Below are 20,116 nucleotides of genomic sequence, written 5' to 3'. Positions count from 1 at the left end.
GGTACCTAACCACAAATGCTTGCTACCAACGCACCTTGTAGAGAGAGCTTAAAGATGTGGGAGACACAGATGTGCAAACAATTCGTCACTCGACATATCCACAGAGGTATACGCCACTCCCGTTAATACATGCTTTGGAACAATGTCAATTTTATTACGACAAAGCAAAGAAAATTAGTTTAGACACCTATACCGCAACCTTTAGTCTAAAGCGTACTACGTGCCTATTGTCCTCCTAACACAAAATAAAAGAAACATTTGTGTAACATGTACAATACACCTCTGATTTTTATTTTTTATTTTTTTATTTTTTACAACGTCATTGAGATGATAATTGTAAATAGATCACAGTCAAAAGAATTTCCTAGTACTTGGTTCCATGGACCTTGTCAAGAGGTCTAGCTGTATAGCGCGTACATTTTGATGTGCTCTATCGCGTTCAATATGAGCTGAAACAGTCCTTCTTTCGTGCCTCTTTGAAGTACTTGCTAGTTTTAGAGAGAGCTGTGATCTGAACTAGGAAGGGAATGCGAAGGCCCCATACTTCGGACTCTTTATCATATTAAGAAATAATAGACCAGATCAGCTGTTTCAGGTCATATTAATCGTGACTCTTTATCATATTAAGAGATAATAGACCAGATCAGCTGTTTCAGGTCATGTTAATCGTGACTCTTTATCATATTAAGAGATAATAGACCAGATCAGCTGTTTCAGGTCATATTAATCGTGATAGTCCAATCGAAAAAAAACAATCTTGCCGTCGGTTTCTTAAATGAATACTATGTTGTTTTGTGTGTTGTTTTCTTTATGAACGTTGATTTTTATATAAGTTTGCTTCGAACGAATTCGTTATCTGGGTAGCGCTGACCTGCAGTGAAGAAATCGCACTAGGTAAATTAATACGGAGTTACACTAACAACGCATCGTATGCGTATTGATATAGTTTACACCCTGAAAGAGTGAAGTCATTTATGCGCACATAAACAAAAGGGGGGACGAAATTGAGGTCCAATTCACAAACTTTCGTACGACGAAAAAAAAATCCATAAATATGACTTAAATGGGTCATGAATTTTGGGCTGAGATGAATGATTTTAGATTTGCATTTTACTAATCGCACATCGTTAAGTCTATCAAGAAATGGTAAAAAATTCAAAAGCCTGCCTTTTGGTAAAAAAGAAATGAAGATATAGCGGACTGTTTTGTACCTCCTTTCCTTCAAAAGCTCTCCGCTTTTTCACTGTGGTACATCCGCGGTACCCAAAGCACATCCGCCCTTTCCAGCTCACGCATTGGACACGAGAACTGCATCACTCGGACGTATGCGCTCGTCAACAATCAATCTGTCGACGATTATTTGGATGGGAGTGCGGCACTTATCATCACTTGCGAATGACAAGTTCCATGGTATATCTTAAGAAAGAACGGTGGGAACTTGGAGTCACCGCACCGGTGCCCAAGCACGTCACAATTTCTCACTTCGCTTTTGAGGAGAATTAAAGCTAAGGAGGAAACTGAAAAATTCATTTCATGACCCCTTTAAGCGAAAAGTTAGACTTTGCGGTATTCCAGAAGGAAACTGTTCTAGCCTTTTGAGTGAAAAACCACAAAACCCAACGGCGACAGGCAGTGGCGTACACAAGGGGGGGGGGGGGGGGGGGGGGGGGGGGGCCGAAAAGGCCGCGCCCCCCCCCCCCCCCCCCCCGAAACTTTCGAGCGGGGGGGGGGGGGGGGGGAGTGGGAAAGGTCACTGACTTTCGGGTTCATCATTATCAATGTGGTGTTTTCTTAATTTTTTTTAACAGTGGAGCCAACTTTGTGGAGAAGTAAAAAAAAAAAAGAAATAAGAAAGGAAGGGAATGCAATGGGGTCATTTATGACATAGTACAAATAATAAAAAAATCTGTAAGTTTAACGGTCCATATTACATGAGCGAATGACGTTTTAGCGAAAAGCGACGCTGGATCGAATCGACGTTTTAGCGAATAACGGGGGCGCGCGTTAACCCATCGCCGCTCTGCGCTTACGCCGCTTCGCGGCGACAGTCTGCGGCGGCTTATTACAAAAATGTGAACCCATTTGGCCCACCCGAAAACGCCGCTTCGCGGCGTCCGACTCTTCGCTGAAGTGTCATTCGATGAAACGTGGGCGTTCGCTAAAACGTCATTCGATCAAGTGAGGGCCTCCCAGTTTTAACGTCTTTCCTGTAATCTGACTGAGGAATAATTAATTAACGAATTTATTCATTAAATAGTCTATCAAAGGGTGGCGATCAGTCAGATTAATTTGCTAATGAACCCCCCATCTCCAATCAAGATTCAACGCGTTATGAAAGTCATGGATTGTGCGATATAACAAAAATATGTACGACCAAAGGTTCTACAAACCACGGCACTAAGGTTATGGAAGCATCAGACTTAATATTTACGCTTGGCTGAATTTCCACGCGCGTGAAACGATACAACACAACCTTTAGTAAGAAGAAAAAAACGACAAAAACGTCAAACATTTAATAAGATGGGTCCAGCTAGTGGGGACCCCACAGATCGCGGTAAACGTAACCAAGGACTGCGGGTTGCGCGATTGGGCGTGTAAGCCGCAGCCTCCACAATCTATTCTTGTGTATATGTGTGTTGTTGCTTTCGCGTTTTCTTCTGTTCCAATATAGTTTTATATAACGGTCATCGCGGAGTAGCCGGCACTGCGAGATTCACACACGCACACATACACACACGCGCGCGCGCACACACACACACGCATTATATATTTTTTATTTATTTATGAATACTGTTCACCCCCAGTATGGGGCTTTAACAGGTGTGGGGTATAGAAGAGCACTGAAACATACAACATCAGGACTACAATACAGTACACATTCAGCGACATTCACTTAAAATAAAGGGGCTGAAATAGCACAAACATTTAATATATTATATAGCACTCAACAAAATGAACACTCAGCACTCGAAATCTTTAACGAACTTTCCAAAAAATATTTAACTACTATTTATCATTCCAAACCAGTCATATTCAAAAGGGCGCTCTCAGAATCATTTAAACAGTCCAATGACAATATATTTTGTGGGAGATCATTCCAGTTTTTCACAGTTCTAGGGAAAAAAGAAAACTTATAAGCGTCAATATTACATTCGGGCACTTCAAACTGATTAGTGCTAACGTATCTGAGTTCTCTCGATGCGCGATGTGTTAATCTAGAATCCGGGTTAATGTTATACAGGTGATGAGAAAACGTAAAGAAAAACTTTAGTCGAGCAATTTTTCGACGGACAGAAAGTAAGGGGAGGTTGAGGCTGTTCAGCATACCTGTGACAGAATCAAGTCGCTTGTATTTGGATAGAATAAATCGCGCCGCCTTCCTCTGAACTTTTTCGAGTTCACCATTTTGATTTTTTCTATAGGGGTCCCATACCGATGCAGCGTACTCCAAGGTAGGCCTAATATACGTTGTGTAGGCCATTAACTTCACTTTAGGCGGAGCACTGGCCAGATTCCGTCTTAAAAACCAAAGCTTCTTCATTGCTTTGTGACATATTTCATTTATGTGTTTACTCCAACTTAAGTCTTTAGAAAGTGTCACACCCAAGTATTTAAAACTGTCGACTTCAACCAAAGGACTCCCATCAAGCTCGTAAGTATAAGAAAGAACATTCTTAGTTTTGTTAGTTATTCGTGCGAAAACAGTTTTTTGTGTATTAATTTTCATCTTCCATTTCGAGCACCAGTCCTGAATAGACCCAACAGATGCACTATATATATATGTACTATAATCGGCCGCATATCTCATTTGTTAAATATATTGTGAGTTAGGCTGGACTGCTAGCGTTACTCGGGAAAGAAAATATATTCGTTTACTTCTACTTGTATTGCTTCGCGAGCGCCCCAATTGCGCGGAATCGCCGGGGCTGGTTTGTCGTCGCCACGGAGCGGCCCCCTTGTCCCCCGTCTTAATTGTTCCTCGAGAACCCCCGCTCGGGGTGCGCACCATGCGCTGTGCCCCGCTCGAGCGCAGCGGGGCCCCTCGACGTTTTGTAGCCCTTTTTTTTTTATTTTGAGAAGAAGCGTCGGTACTGCTCTTGCACCCCGACGAGGTTTTTTTTCCTGGAAGCGATGTCCGGCTGACGATCGACAGTTAGGGCGAAGGTTTTTGGGAATTTTCGGGGGTATGTGTACATGTACTTCCTTAATTGGATTTTGTATTATATATATGTTTGTTTTGTACCACGTGGCTCCCATCGGTCTGAAAAGAGGGCAATATCTGATTGGCTCCTTGGGTGGCGGGAAAACTCTGAACAAAGTGAATATAGGCGCACACAGGCGCGGGATTTGCGGTTCAAGGCTCGAGTACGAAAGTTGTCATCGGCAGTTTGAGAACTGCGCGAGCAAGGGGCGCGAGTGTGTGATTTGCTGCCTCAGGGCGAGAGCCAAGTGCAATATGTGAGCGTACAAACCATTTTCCAGCGTTCCTTTGTTGCGCGTGTGACTTCCTTGACTTTCTTTTATGAACGGACGTCGAAAACCTTAGAAATCGACACCAACGAACAAATTACGTGAGATTTTTGTTGGTTCGATCAGGTTAAGATGGGAAGTAATTTATGGTGGAACAGCATTACAGATGTTTATCGTCTATCCATCAAGGTGTTCCGCGTTTCTACTCATGCATTATTGCTTTATCAGCCCCGATGACTGGCGGCTTCGTGCATTGGAGTCGTGCTTTATATAATATTTGTTTTTATGATTCTTGTTTCCTGCTAACTCGGGTGCCTTCTGTTGACGTGACTTGTAAATAAAAAAAGTAAAGTGCAAATGCCTTCCTGGTGAGGAATTCCCGGGGCACCATTTTTATGTATCATATTCATCCCAAAACCAATATGACAACTTTAATTTAATTATTTAATAAAAGAATGCATAATCCTTAAAGAAAATGAAAAAGCTTTTATTTCCTCTTGAACTTTCTTTTCTCATTTTATATTGTCCCTCTTTACCACCTTTACCCCTTTACCCCCTTATCTTGTCCCCCGTTGGTCCGGCCCCCTCCGAAATGAAATCCTGCGTACGCCACTGGCGACAGGTATCCAATTTCCTCTCTCGAGCGTTTTCGCGACTATTTGACCAAAATGCTGCTGACGTGACGCCGAGAAGCGCTTGGAATCGCAGTTCTGTCGTCACCAGTTTCGTCGTCGATAGGAAAAAACAATGCGCGTGCTGCGAGTCCGCTGCCTGGAGCCCATCTTCGCAAGAAGATTTCGCCAACGACATATATTTTTCTATGCATGTCGCCAGCGAAAAGTGATCGCTCACTCGTGACCCGAGGCGTAAACTCCGATGATAATGTAATTTGATGATATAGGGAACAGAACAACGCACAAAAAGACAACGACAGATAGAAGGAACATGCGCAACACACAACCGCTATGCGTTGTGTGTTGTGCATGTACCTTCTCTGTCTTTGCGTGCGCTGTTCTGTTCAATATGTCATCATACAATTCGCCCAACTTACAACACTTCTGCTATAATGGAATTTATAAGTTTACTGCTATCAAAGAAAGGGCGGACCTTGAAAGTTATTGCTCTCGGTATCTTTCCGTCTAAAAGCCATTAGGAATTTTTACTTTTACAAAGAACTGCTCGATGCTGAGCAAATGAAGAGTCACTCTCTGTTACATTCTTGTTCACCATCGTAATGAATATTGAAGTAAAACAAAATCTAAGTCAAGGAAGCCTAGGCAAGACTGAACAAACTTTTCATACTTTGTGAGCTCACTTTCCCGCGGAACACGACCGAGCCAATCACAGCCAACATTATAAAAGAATCTAAGCGAATAACGAAGCTTATAATACGATTACAATTTAAACACGCAATCTGCATAGGTACGATGAGCAAGCGAAACGTCATTCCCTGATATTTTTTCCCCTGTAATGGGTTGTCTCGTGTTTTGCAGAAAAAAAGAAAAAACTCACGAACTTTCTGTTTTTCTTTTTTTTTTCTTTTTTTTTTTTAAGAGAAAAGCGTATGGTCGAAGACAGATTTGCCTCGAGGCGAAACGAATCCTGAGCATCTCATTGCCGCTCCTGAACCAATGAGTTTGCGGTATTAGCCGATGAGAACGTCGAAGAACCAATCAGAAAGCAAGAAGCGTGGACGTAATAAGTCACGCCCAGCGTTTCCTGAGCTATCGGGACTAAACGGCGTGCAAGTTGGTCTGCGCTCCTTGCGCGTGCATCTCGTGCGTATTTTTACTCCCCAAAACGCGCCGACTTGATTTTGTTACCCCCATACCTCAAGCAATGACGGTGCGCGCTTGGCTGCTTCGTCGTCGCGTGTTCCCTGGGCGTTCTCTATGTTGCCCTTCGATCGGCATGCTCTTCCTCGCGTTCCGATGCGCCAAAGGCGTGTTTTGGATCACATTCTCGCCGTATAGTTGGATGTTCAGCAGGGTAAGAGTACTATAGTCAACAATATGAAAAGGAACACACTTCCTCGTTGCCTTTTTAATGCGAAATCATTAGGTAATCCCATGAAGCGTAGCTGCTGGCGTCTGTAACCGCGAAGGGACGCGGAAGGAATGCCCATTCTCCCATCGGCTGAGCAAACGGCTCCGAGTGGCGGCCGCTGCACGAAAGCGCGCGCTCGGCCGCCGCTCTCGTGTCAGGCGTTGCCAAAGTGTGTGTTTGTGTATCGGGGGGGGGGGGGGGGGGGGGGGGCTGCGGCTGCTTCTACTCTTCTCGGGGCCGAGGAACAGCAACCTCGGCAGTAGCGAAACGTGGATGTCCACGCCAGTATACCGCAGACGAACAAAGAGAGTGGAAGAACGACATTCATGCTTTCACATTCACAACTCATAAAAAGTGTATAGGTGTCCTCGGAATTTTTTTTTTTACGTACTTTAAATTTTTTTAATATGTTGTGGTACTGACGAGGGCTGTAGAATGGAAAGTTTAGGTCCCAAACTGCATACTGTTTGCCAGGTTTAGGTTTAACGAAGGTTGGGGGAGCCGTGAAGCAGGAGGAAAGTAATATGAGCTGTTCCCCTTCATATATTACCGATGGTACTTTTCTGCTCAGTACCAAATAACCTTGAGCAATGTCGTCGATTGCATAACTCAGCTACTACAAATCGCCCCTCTCGTGAGCGCTCTCTCAAAGTGACGAAGATTACGCTCCTTCTATCAATTGTCCATCGAGACATGTTGGAGACAAGTATGAATATTGCAGTGTCTTCAACTATCTGAATGTACAGCTTCTGCATATATTCGTTCGGAAGACGTCTCGAGTCCATTCTGTATGTGTTTGACGCAGACTTGTACACGTTACTGAAAACAAGTAACTGATTACAATTACAATTACTACAGTCAAAAAAGTAACCGATTACCGTTACTGATTACTGCCTCCCAGAAGTAATTGAACAATTACTGCAAAGTAATTGATTACTTTTCAAGTTACTTTCACGTTACTTTTTATTGCGATGACAGAAATACACAAACACACAGTAAAATATTGCGTACACAATTTTGTTTGGTTATTGTTCCCTTTTTTGTTTTCAGACCCGGACCTTGTCGTGTAGCTGACGCGTCGACCTAAGGAACAAAGCCCACCAAAAAGTCAATAGCGAGTTCCCGCTTCCCGTCGACTTTATCAGCAATCTGCAACGAGATCCGGAACTCCCCAGCCAAGGCTGGTGGCGCGCTTGTAGAAGAGCGTGGCGCAAAAGAAAAAAGGATTTGCCGACTAATCCTAGTTTTATTTTTTTAGATGTTAAAAAAATGTCAATCATTTTTGCTCCATGGCTGAGTGACTATGCTGATTTTTGTGAGAAAAAAAAATTGTGGGATGAAAAATGTAATTGCGTAATCGTGTAATTGATTTTGTAATTGGTTACAGAAAAAAGTAATTGAATTACTCCAAGCGTTACAGCTTGACAAATGTAATTGAAGCGTTACAAAATTACACTTAACTGTAATTGATTACAAGTAATCAATTACTTGTAACGCGTTACGTACAAGTCTGGTTTGACGTCGCAGCTTTAGCCCCAATCGACATGATGTTCGGGTTATGTTCGGGTATAACTGAAGCACCCATAACTGCCACTTACGCGCACTCTTTTTTCCTCTCTTTTTAGGAGCAGCTTCTTCTCTCCGTGCTTCCTCGTCACGTGGCCATGGAAATGAAGGCAGACATAGCCAAGAAGCCGCAGGATTCCATGTTCCACAAGATATACATTCAGAGGCACGAAAACGTCAGGTGGGTTCACGGCACGAGCCTTTGTCTGCTTTTCATGTTTGCTTCTCTCCCTGTATCTTTCCCGTTTTTTTCTTTTTTTTTGGTTGTTTTTTTTTTTTCTTATTTGATTTTGGAAACGGAAGCAACAGCAGAGGCTTTAAATAAATATGACGTTTCGAAGATGTGGCTTCTTTTCTTTAGGCGTGGACACTGTAACTCCTTTCGTTTCTGTTTTTCTAATTTCTTTTTTCCTGCACAATTATCCGTTTGTGAACGCCGTCAAAGTAATCCTCCTTTCACAATTAGGATGTCCCTCCCTTCCGTTTCCTCGATTAACGATTCGTATGCCGCTGTCGCAAACAAGGCAACGGAGAGCTGCAGATCGTTATTGGCTCTTATCTTTCTTCTTGAGTTTAACTATTAATTTAATTATAATCATCCGTGACACTCGTGAAACGAGCGTGCGTGTTCACTCGAAGGAATTGACATGGAATATTAATACGAAATTGACGGACGGAAACATAGCACATCTACTGAAAGTATAAAGAACCGCGTGACTGCAGCCTGAGAATGTTGCTGTATAAAATCTCATAAAAAAGGAGTCTTCTTTGACAAAATAAGAACTGTAGGGACAAGCTTGAGTTGCCTCACCTCCAGCGCGACATTACTGTGCTGCAACACTCGCTTTCTTGTGCGCCTGTGCGCATTTTAATGTTTTTGTGAGAGTTTGTGCTTTTGTGTGTAGGATTATGCAGAAAATAGATGTCTAGTGGTCGTATGTGCGCGTGTCTGGAGAGGATGTTTTTGTTTGTCAGGGCGTGGGATGCCTCCCTTTGATTATACACGCATACCTTGTGGGGTTCTTTCCCATTCCCGGCCGCCTGTCTCCGAATGGACCACGCTACGCAACTCTCGGTGCAGCTGTTTATTTGTGCCTCACGTCCATGCGGGCGATGATGTCAATCGCCGAGCTGTGGCCGGCGTTGGCTTGCCCCGATGTCGTCGCACCCGGGCTGGTCCTTAGGGCCAATGATGGTGGTCCGCGCCGCCGATGCCCACGCGGCCAGCCATGCTCCCTCCACCATGGCTCCGGTGATCCGTCCGCCCAGGAGAGGCGTCGGTCGCTCGTCCCCGTGGCCTCTCACCGGGACGTCGGGAGCCGGGCCCCAGGAGCGCGGCCGGCAGCGCCGGCGTCAGCGGGGCCGCCCGTCAGCCAGTCCTTCCAGAGTCACTTTCCGGAATCCCGAATCCCCCCGAATCTTGCCCCGTCCGCGCTTTTTCTTCCGAGTCGTGGCCGTGTCGTGGCAGCGAGGGGGGAATCCCCGTGGCGGGGGAGGGAGGACGGGGGAGGGCTGTGGGGAGCGCGGAGCGGTTCCCACGCTCCGCTTGCGCTTATGTACGTTTCTCCGTATATATGTACATCAAGTGCATACGCGTGCGTCTTTGTGTGTCCCTCTATCTCTGCTTTTGTTGATACGTATTGGCATTCGTGTATTTCTGCTTCTGTTTGCGGGTCTGTACGCGGATGTCTGTAACTTTCATACTCGTGGAGGGTACATATATGTGCCTCCGTACGGTTTACACGAGATCTTAATCAACGGAGAATGACGATAAATACGTCTTTTTCTTCCCAACCTTTATACATTTTTTCGAAACACTGTATCCCACGTCCTAATTATACGCCGTGTCCAACCTTGGCGACCCTTTCCGTGTACAGAGAGAAGCTGAGGGAAAGGAAGGCATCAGAGCTCGCGGTGACGGCTCGAGTGATGATGAGCTTTTGACTGGAAGGATTCTACTTAGGGAGTAGACGCAATGACTCGCTGTCCTTTGGTCTATCCGCTGTCCCCCTCCAGTCGGCGCGAACAAGAGCGTCATCTGCTCCTTGCGCGGCGTCTCGCTTTCGGGCGCCAAACGCCGGTGTTCGAACCCCAGACCCCGCGCGGAGAGCAGACGATACTCCTGTTCGCTCTGATCGAAGGGAGACTGCGGCTAGAGACAAACATTGCATCTCCCCACTAATCCTTCCTGTCAAAACTCGGCGCTCTTCGTGTAGACTTGTTTTCCTTCGTTCAGGTGCGCTGTGTCTTACTTCGCCGTGGTACTTGTTTTCGGCGCATTATGCCTTTTTAACTAGGAACTAAGTAGCCCAATCAACCACTTTCCCGCTCCGACATCCACCGCACGGTCTCCTCTCCTCTCTCGACTTTCTTTCCGTATAAGAAACCCGTACCCGCGCTGTGCCTCGTACGTGACGAACCCAACCCACGGATCCGTGCGTGATTTTGTGCGTGCGGCTATGGTTTTGGAGTGCGTTTAGTTGAGATTTCCTCCGCGTGCTCGGCATACTTTATGCAGTTTCTGCCGCCGTCCTGGGTTTTGGTGTTGCCTTGCTCCCGAGGAAAGCAATTTCGGCTGCGGAGAAACTCGAAAATTTGAGCCGCTATTTTTACCTCGCCCCCGAGGCGCAGCGCTCGATCGTGTCGGGCTCTATACTGGACCATAATCGATACGCTTTAGACTCCACGGATATGTCAACACTTCGGAGCACCGAAACGCAAAGTCGCTGTTGAAATGCAAGAAGAAAGAAAAACGGGGATATTTTGGGAGTAAGGCACCCAGCGTCCGCGTCCAGATCTCGATGTATAGACATTCGTGTCATTTTTTTTTTTTTTTTTTTCATATTGCGGCTGCTGCCATTAGTGGCTGTTGGCAGATTTGTATCAATTTAAACATTTGCTTTTAATGTAGGTTTCTTCCAGCATCCCTATGGCCCATGGAATCTTACGTGCTTATATTATTTTGGCAGGAAAGAGGGGTATTTTGAATTCAAGAGGCGCCCTAAGACACGAAGCAAGATCGAAATCTGGACTGTAGTCACTGACGGCTACGAAGGGGGGAGGGGGGGGGGGGGGGGGGGGGGGGAGGGAGGGTTGGGTAGGGTAAGTAAGAAACAAATTAGTAAGCAATTTCATAACACTCCCTTCTCTCTTCCCCTCTCTCTCTTCTCCTCCCCTGCATCGGGATGGAGGCTGCGTAGTATAGATGTATAGAACTGCGTAGCATGTCGCTTTCACTGCATTTGACGGGATGTCTAAGCCGGGGTTTTCTTCTGTTTCAGCATCTTGTTCGCCGACATCTGCGGCTTCACGAGCCTGGCGTCCCAGTGCACGGCCGAGGAGGTGGTGCGCATGCTGAACGAACTGTTCGCCCGCTTCGACAAGCTAGCCGCCGAGAACCACTGCCTGCGCATCAAGATCCTCGGCGACTGTTACTACTGCGTCAGCGGCCTGCCGGATCCCCGCCTCGACCACGCCCAGTGCTGCGTCGAGATGGGCCTGGACATGATCGAGGCCATCGCGTGAGTCGGCCATACCATGCCTCCTACAGACGATTCCCATAATCCCCTATTGCCGGCCGCCTTCTGAGCATGCCTGGTGGCTCCTTTCTGCGTTGGAATATGCAACGCCTCGCATGCATCCTGGGCCCAGTACCTCGGGAATTTTTATCCCAGTAATAGGCGGTGGAAAGAAGTGTATATAATTTGCTCCCAACAACATGGGACACGGTTCTTTAACGAGGCAAGGACTAATCTACTTTCCTGCATGTATTGTCGATCCCTGCTATGTAGGCCGACACACTGGACCGCGAAATTCGGTTTCTTAACCTAGCGCGTTCCTATTTTGTACAGCGTTGGCCACAGATGGTGATTGTTTCTATGAAATTCGCAAAGACCGAGCTTACCTGAGGGAAACCTAAAAAAAGTAAAAAAAGAAAAGACGTTTTGACTCCTATGGAAACGCAGCGAAGCCACCGGTCTTGAAACCCCTATGGTTTGAAGACCGGTGGCTTCGCTGCGTTTCCATAGGAGTTAAGACGTCTTTTCTTTTTTTACTTTTTCCTCAGGTAAGCTCACTTTTTGAGAATATTATAAAAATAAATGCACCACCTGTGGCCAAAGCTGTACAAAATAGGAACGCGATAGGTTAAGAAACCGAATTTCATGGTTCATTTAAAGAGCCTCGCCGCTCCTTGAATCACCCAGTACGAAATCAGCTCGGCGAATGATGAGGCGCAACATCTGTTCAGACCTCAAAATTAAGTCTGAGCTGTGGCATTACGCAATGCAATCATGACGCTTTGCATCGCGTAATGCCACAGCGCAGACTTCATTTTGAGGTCTAAACGGAGATTCCGCCTCATCATTCGCTGAGTTGATTTCGTAGATCGCAGAGATTGGCTCTTCGAGTCTTTTAGGGGCAAGTCGACGCTCAAGCATTTCTTAGAGTGTACTAAAATAAATGGGAATAAAATGGCGAGCGAGTGAATTTGCGGAAATATTGATCGGAGCTGTTAGTCTAGTAGAATCCAGCCTCCTTCCACTTGCCGCGCGACGATATTGGGTAGGAATGTCTTCTGCTTGGGAACTTTCCTTGGCTATGCTTCCAAAACTACGGAGCCCAAGATCGTCGTCTTCCTTCACAGCTGAACCCCGGTTTTCATTTGAAGTTTGACGTTTACCTAAATCATCATTTTATTATTCGTGACCTTAATTATAATTATTGTAACATGACGCTTCACCTTAGACATTAAAAATAAAAAAAATGGAATCTTTTTCGTTACAAATTGTTTAGGTCCGCTCAAGGTTTTCAAAGTGCCCTGTCAGAGAAATGAAAGGCTCGTTTACACACTTGTAACCGGGTGTGACCGAGAAAGACAAGACCGATTTTTAAGCCTCTTGCGACGTCTTGGGACCGGATGCGATGCTGCGGAGCTGGTTTTAAGACGTCGTAAAAGGCTTAAAAACCGGTCTTGTCTCTCTCGGTCGTACTCGGTTGCAGTGTGTGAACTGCGCTTAAAAATGCCGTCCGCCCTGCACTCCACGCAGTCTTGTACGGTACAGAGTGCGAGCAATCAAATGACTTGTAACCGATTAATTTTAAAAGTAATTTACAATCATTTGATTACATTGATTAGGAAGTAATTACAACAATAATCTGATTACTTTTGGAATTACTAAAATTGCTCGCAACCGTAACTTTTTTCCCCTCCCGTTTCTTAAGGCGCCTTTGTTCGTACAAGTTTCCTGCCAAGGAATCTTCGAACCGAATTTCTGACAGGAGGATGCTTTATAAAAATTGGTGAATTAAGAAGATAATTAGTTCGTAATTAGGTTATTCTAATTCAATAATCAACAGTACGAAAGACCCGTTTTCAAACCGGCAGAGAACTCTGTCGTTTAGAAAATCTCATCGGAGAAGGTAACGGTTACTTTTTCAAGTAACGGGCGATTACTTTTCGTCTCGACAAAATCAAGTATCCTAATTGAATACTTCTTAAGCGACAGTAATTGTAATTGTAGCCGGTCGCCTTTTTCCGTGTACAACAAGACTGGCTCCGCGACATTTTCTGCAAACAACACTGCGCGTTCACTCTTGCCGCGGTGGAGAAACTGCGCTATACGAAGGCGTCGCTCTTTCGAACCAAGAGAACTGGTTGCGGTACTGCACTTATGCCTGAAGCCTGCGCGTTACGTCACATGACGTTACGCCCAGGGGTCCGGCACGGGCGCTGATTGGACGCGTGTGCCGCGTCAGCGTTCGCGTGGGACTATGATAGGAAACGAGCCCCACGCGAACGCTGACGCGGCACTCGCATCCAATCAGCTCCAGGTGCCGGACCCCGGACGTGACGTCATGTGACGTAATGCGCGGGCTTTGCTGTCCAGGAGGTGTTGACCCATGCGAAGAGCCAGTTGTCGCGCCCCCAGCGCGAGAGCTTCTTCCTGTCTTCGATAACGCATCGGCGTTTTCCAAGCCTCGAGCGTCGACGCGCTGCCAAAGAACAGCGAAGGGGTAACGAGCGCGGCGCGTCCCGTGGACCAGCAAACGCTTTCTGTCATTCGAGTCGTTGCAAAAAGTGTCCTTAAGAAAACAAGGAAAAAAAAATAACTTGCTATCGGCGGCACCCTTAGCATCTGTTACAACGTTTTGTTTGGTTTCCGAAGCCTGTGCCCGTGTGTCGTAAGCTGTTTTCGTTTTTCGCGAGAGTTTTCTCGCCATGGGCGCAACCACGCCTTGTCGTCCTCGCTTATCTGCAGAAGATCGGCTGTACTCCAACACTTGACGATGAACCGCAGCGGACGCGACGAAACATCCGAGCCAATTCGAGGCCGCGTGGGGGTCACGGTCACGTGGTCGTAACGTCTGCAACCCACAAATAAGCTTTAAAAAATGTGTGTGTGTGTGTGGGGGGGGGGGGGGTTGGGTTGGGGGGGTTGCAAGTGCGAGCCACCACCACGATGCATGTGCGCGGTCACGTGGTATACGCTTGCAGCGCTGGATTGGCCTGGGTGGCTCGTAGCGTCTGCTGCGGTCCATCGTAAGGTGACATTGAGTGTGTGGGCTCCTTCGTTCGGACATCCAGCGTCGCCGACGATCGAGACGCTGCTTTCCTGGCTGGAGTGGGGGCTGGAGCCACGTGAACGGCGCTTAGCGCGTGTCTCCGTGCGGAACGCGGGACGATCCGGGCCACGGCCTTGTCGCCTTGCACGCGTGCTTGGCACCGAGACAAAAGAGTGTCGCATGACTCGCGATGCCGGCCTCGGGGCCTTCGCCTCGTCTTCCTGATGTACGAGTCTGGCCGGGACGGAAAAACCGCGGGAACAAGTCACTCCCTTGGCTCCGTAATATTTCTGGAACACTGACTCTGAGAAATCTCGTGGATAACTTGAAACATAAAAAAACAGTGTGTTTTTGTGACATTGAGCATGACGTTTCACGTGCTTTGCAGTCAATCAGATTCCGGAATCGGCCGATGAGAAGGTCGGAGAACCAGCCACGAAGCGAGAAGCGTTAGCATATACTATTAACAGCCCTCGTGTTTCCTGAGCTGTCATTGGCTACGCACGAATTCGCGGAGGCTCCAGTTGAACCATTTTCAAAAGTGAACGTCATTCTGGGGCTCTAAACTCGCCAAACGCAAAGTTTATGCCTTAGTTCACGCAGCACACCGATTGGCCCATCACGACGATGACTTGGCGCTTTTTTCGCCGACGTCCAATCGGCGCGCTCCGCCAACTTTCGGCTCCAACTTTGTCTTTGACGAGTTTAGGGCCCCTGGAACCGCCGCGCAACTCTATCCGAGTCCGCATATGGTTTCATCACGTACTCTGAGCACCTATTGGACACGATGAGCTGCGTCCGCGTTCAGCAAAGACTCCGATCCAATCGCACGTTTCGCGCCCAATAAACGGAGACCGCAAACCTGGCTCGATGGAGTTTTGAAAACGGTCTATTGGTGCGTGAATTGGTTCTCTGCAGCCTGCTCAACGCGTGCTGTTTACAAAAATCACAGTCCACACGTGCTAAATGACAGTCAAGCTAGCGCTCGCTCGCAATTGCGGCCTGCCAGAAAGTGCGCGTGCATAACACACAAACACAGCAATGAACGCGGCCTCATACGCTTTTATGGAAAGGTGTACATCAGAGCTGTGCCCTGTCGGTGTGCCTTGGCGGTTACCTTGTACTGCGATGTGTCCTCTCGCTTACCTTTTACTTTGTGCTCGTCTTTGCGCTGTTTTGTTTTTAATTATGTCTACATACCAATTAGCCCAAACTTCCGCGTTAATCGAGCGTAGCAGAGCTTCACGTGGTGCGTTCACGTGTGCAGTGGGATCATGGTTCAGCCATGGGACGGTTCGCTGCTGCGCAGCAACTCATCAGCAGAAGAATACCCGGGGCTAAGATCTTCAGATGTTCCTGAGCATCTCTATTTCCCACTGGGCATGCCGAACTTCAACCGAGGCCTGAATAAAAAATAAATAAAAATTAGCAGGCCTGTGGGAATTTGTACTGCAGTCACAACGTAGTCATTTCTAGAGAATTTCTATAAACTTTTGTTTTCTATAGATGATTTCTATTGATTCTTTATGGGATATCTATATATATTCTATAGAACATCACTAGCATCATGACGTCACGTGGCACCGAGACGTCACAGACGCGCGTAAGATTCGGGACACGTGACATCGCTATTGACGCTGGTCCTCGTAGTTTCGAGGAAAAGACCGTAACAGCTATCGCCGTCATTTTCTTTTTTTTTTTTTTTTCCTTTTCCACCAACAACGGATGAAGTTTAGGATGTGGCACTTCGTAAACATGACGTCTCTCGTTGTCAGGTCGTGCTCGCGGTGTCGTATCGCAGGTTTCATTTTCAGGTCGAAATGTTTTTGCCGCTCTCTTGTGCGCGAAACTCCCATCGTAAGTCGCAGTGGCGGACTCTCCCGCGCGGGAATTTCTGAATTAAACAAAATCGTTTCATGTGAAACGACCTTCGTACTGAAATTTCTGCTTGTCTTGTCAGCTGAGTTACGTTTTTGTGCATTAATCGTTATACCCTGATGTCCATTATTCAAACGTTGGCTTCACACGTGGCATCTTAAATAATTTGTGCTCTCCAATTTTCAGAATGCTCTCACCAAATATTAGCGCGTGTTCATAGAGCAGCCTGGCATAATACAATATTGATTAGTTTGCACTCACATTGTAAAATGTGCGGGGTGTTGTTTTTTTTTTTTTTTTTTTTTTTCAAGATTCATTTTTAAGTCGCTATAATAGTCCCATAATTTTGAAATTTAGGTTCCAGTTTCCAGTTTAACTTGCCATGTTACTTTTATGTGCCTTGATCAGCATGTATCCGTTTGACCTAAAATGTTGCAAAACTGATAAATTGAGCAAACTACAAATTTTACGGCATGATCATTTAAGGAAATATAAAAAAAAATTGTAAAAACACATCTAAAAAAAGCTAGAAATTTGGAGGAAAAAAAAAACATGCAAAACACATTGGTCCTAAATTGCAGCTGAAGGTTTTAATACGAAATGAATGACACAAGGCCATGGGCCTGCAATAACTAAAACAATATGAAGCGCGCCCACACTACAGAGCTCACGCAGCAACCAGAGGCCAAGTGAAAAATTCAGGTCTTCGCTTCTGTCGATTTGAGCGAGAAAAAAGAAACTCCGAAGCTCAAGCATGAGAAATTGAGCTATCTTGTAAATGTCTCCAACCCACCAGAGGTACAGGAAATTTCCTGGCCGTATGACACCCAGTTACGAGACAGATCTGGCTCGCACCTGCATGCGGTGTGGGAACTCGCGCTGTGCGAGATGCTGCGAGCAGAAAAGCTGTGGTTCTACACTGCGGCTCTTCAGAAATCTCACGTGTTCTGCACACTAAGAAAAAATTACACCTTAAGGGTGTAAAAACGCTGTTTGAGAGACTCGCAACCACGGCCGCACCCTTTCAGCAGCCTTGTTTTGAGTGATACACCCCTTTCAAATTGTAAACTAGGGTGCTGTTGTACGAACCGCCGTTTATATTTTAACGGTATAAAAGAGGTTCTACGATGAAGTGAGGCGAACACCCTCGAAAGGGTGTTCGCCCTTCAGAAACAGCTTGATCGGAGGTTATTTTAGCTACGTGAAGAATAGTTTTTGCATCTATGAAGTATTTTTTTCTTTTTCCTTAGAGATACATTCTTTGAACTATGATTTACGCGAAATATCGACGAGAACAGAGCAGCGTACCCTTGACCTTCGTCATTGCGTAGACGGTCGCCCGCGAATGAACCATCTTTTGAATTGTCGAGCTATAGGGCGATGGAGCAATAAACAGGGCCGGGATTCCTCTCCCGTGCGTAATTTGCTATGTCTGTATTGACCTTTCGTGTGCGTGTGGTGCAATCGTTGACGTGAACCTGTTGCTCGTAAAAGGTATCTCTAGAAGGCTGCTAAGGTCACCGGCCTTCTGTTTTAGTGTGTCAACCAGCACTCTAAGGGTGTTACTGTTAGGCAGACTCCTCAGACATCCTACAAAAAACACACTGTCTGCAGACTATCTTTCGTACGATGTATTAGCAGTGTGACCGCGGCCTTAGGGAGTTAGCTGCGGGGACAAGCTCATTTACACCCTCGAGGGTGTAAAACATTTTCCAGTGTGTGTCTGGACAATACCGTTCAGGTGGTCCTTCGTTCTCTGGCACGCAGGCTGGTCCGCGACGTGACGGGAGTGAACGTGAACATGCGGGTCGGCATCCACACGGGGCGAGTGCACTGCGGGGTCCTTGGGCTCAAGAAGTGGCAGTTCGACGTCTGGTCCAATGACGTCACCCTCGCCAACTACATGGAGGCCGGGGGCATTCCGGGGTGAGCCTTTGTCTCTACTATGGTTATCTTCGCACGCCATTTGCCCAGACACGCATGTTTTGGAGAGCTGCGTATATTACGTGAGGTGAGATTCACTTTTGTGGCACAGGTGGGGGTCCGGTGACTAGATGAAAAAAATTACATGAACGAAGTGTATTTTAATCCTACGAATAAAGTCAGGCACAGTTTGTATTCTTATGCTTGCTTTACGTACCTCCTGCTTCCCTGTGTGCTCGCCGTTTTTTTGCGCACGCATTCTCTAGCACTTGTGTGTGTGTGTGCGAGCTTGTCTGTGTGTGCGAGAGTAGGCTTGCCTGCATGCGTGTATGTGTGGCTGCGTGTGCGTCTGTGCTTGCGTGCGTGCACGGTCTTTTGTGTGTATGTGTGTGCTGGAGCGTGTGTGCATGCGTATGCGTGCCTGTGTGCCTGTGTGTGTGAAAAAAGTACGTTATTTGAATTCAGAGAACGAAAGAAGCAGATGTGGCTTTATACTTGGGTAGTAATTCAATTAAAGGAATTGAATCACCGTAATTTAGTTACATTTCTAAGTAATTTTTATATGTGATCATTACTTTTGATGAGAAATAATTATAGTTCCCATTTAACTACTTTTGGACCTCAATAATAGCAAAATTAAAATTACGTTTACAAATACTTTTTTTAAATTTTATCACGGTGGAGGTTCGTTCTTTATAGAGTTCATAACACGTGAAACTACGCTCCTCGTCTGCCTCATTGCCTTGCTGCCCAACTCATGGCGCTTTGAAGGAGCCCAGACTGCATGAAGGCGCTGGGGGTTGACACACAGCTGAGCGGCTGTCCAAGCCGAAACAGCCTTGGAGGGCCAAGAAGACGCATCATATGTATAGCAAGAGTCAGGATGGAGAGAGAAACAAAATCAACATGATGTGATTGAGATCTGTACATTGAATTACATATAACGACTTCGGTTATTTTCATAGTAATCCAGAATTGAGCCTCCGTAAGTTTTTTCTGTGCCTAGCGTCCAAAATATATCACTTTTACATTGAACGGCGGAGATAAAAATAACACTAACAATCTTGGTAGGGACGCAAAATAAACTACTGACTCGTGTCCACACTCAGAAGTTACAACTCCCTCTCACACTAGTAATAAAATAGGTGAAACAAAGGCACGAAATGTGGCGAATGTTAGATTCCGTGCACTGAGTCCCAAAGGGTCAGACAAACCGTGGACAAGCACATTTGAGTGCCGAAAAACGCAACTAGATTACCATCGAGGAACCCAGGCAGCTCTCGAAGGAAAGTAGCTGCGAAGAAATTCACTGCTTTTTAGTTAATTAAAGATTGTACTGGATTACTTTCTGTATGCTAGTAGTTCTATTTGTACCTAACTATCTAACAGCAAAGTATTTCTAATTGTGATTAATTACATTTCCGAGGAAATTTACCCAAGTGGACGGAAAATCTATATAAGCTAAGTATAAGCTTTAATATTAAGGTGGGCTGATGTAAACATATCGATAATCCGGGGGCGGTCTATCGGATACTACACTAACCAATCCACATATTATTGTAATTTGTAAGTCATAAGTCGCGTTTTTGATTTGTTTTTATACGTTGGGGTGCTTATATATTCATTTTTTTTATCTATAAGTGTAGACCTTAACTGGCGTACCTGTGCC

The 20,116-nt window shown here is 46.0% G+C and overlaps 1 protein-coding gene and 1 pseudogene across 2 annotated transcripts in view; one reads left to right on the top strand and one right to left on the bottom strand.

Annotated features, from left to right (window-relative positions):
• The window catches only part of LOC8038026 (adenylate cyclase type 5), a 330,452-nt gene that overhangs the window by 264,220 nt on the left and 46,116 nt on the right, over positions 1 to 20,116 (top strand). For both annotated transcript variants that reach the window (XM_040223491.3, XM_040223492.3), the window contains 3 exons: positions 8,142 to 8,263; positions 11,364 to 11,603; positions 18,292 to 18,450. In XM_040223491.3, coding sequence (XP_040079425.1) covers positions 8,142 to 8,263; positions 11,364 to 11,603; positions 18,292 to 18,450 — 521 coding nt within the window. The remainder of the gene's footprint in view (positions 1 to 8,141; positions 8,264 to 11,363; positions 11,604 to 18,291; positions 18,451 to 20,116) is intronic.
• On the bottom strand, positions 3,014 to 3,561 carry LOC120850813 (annotated as a pseudogene).

This window comes from Ixodes scapularis, unplaced genomic scaffold (genome assembly GCF_016920785.2).
Source record: "Ixodes scapularis isolate PalLabHiFi unplaced genomic scaffold, ASM1692078v2 PGA_scaffold44__24_contigs__length_19508400, whole genome shotgun sequence".
In the NCBI taxonomy this organism is placed as follows: Eukaryota; Metazoa; Arthropoda; class Arachnida; order Ixodida; family Ixodidae; genus Ixodes; species Ixodes scapularis.
The sequence above is the reverse complement of the archived record's forward strand: the minus strand, read 5'-3'. Positions and strand labels throughout refer to the sequence as shown.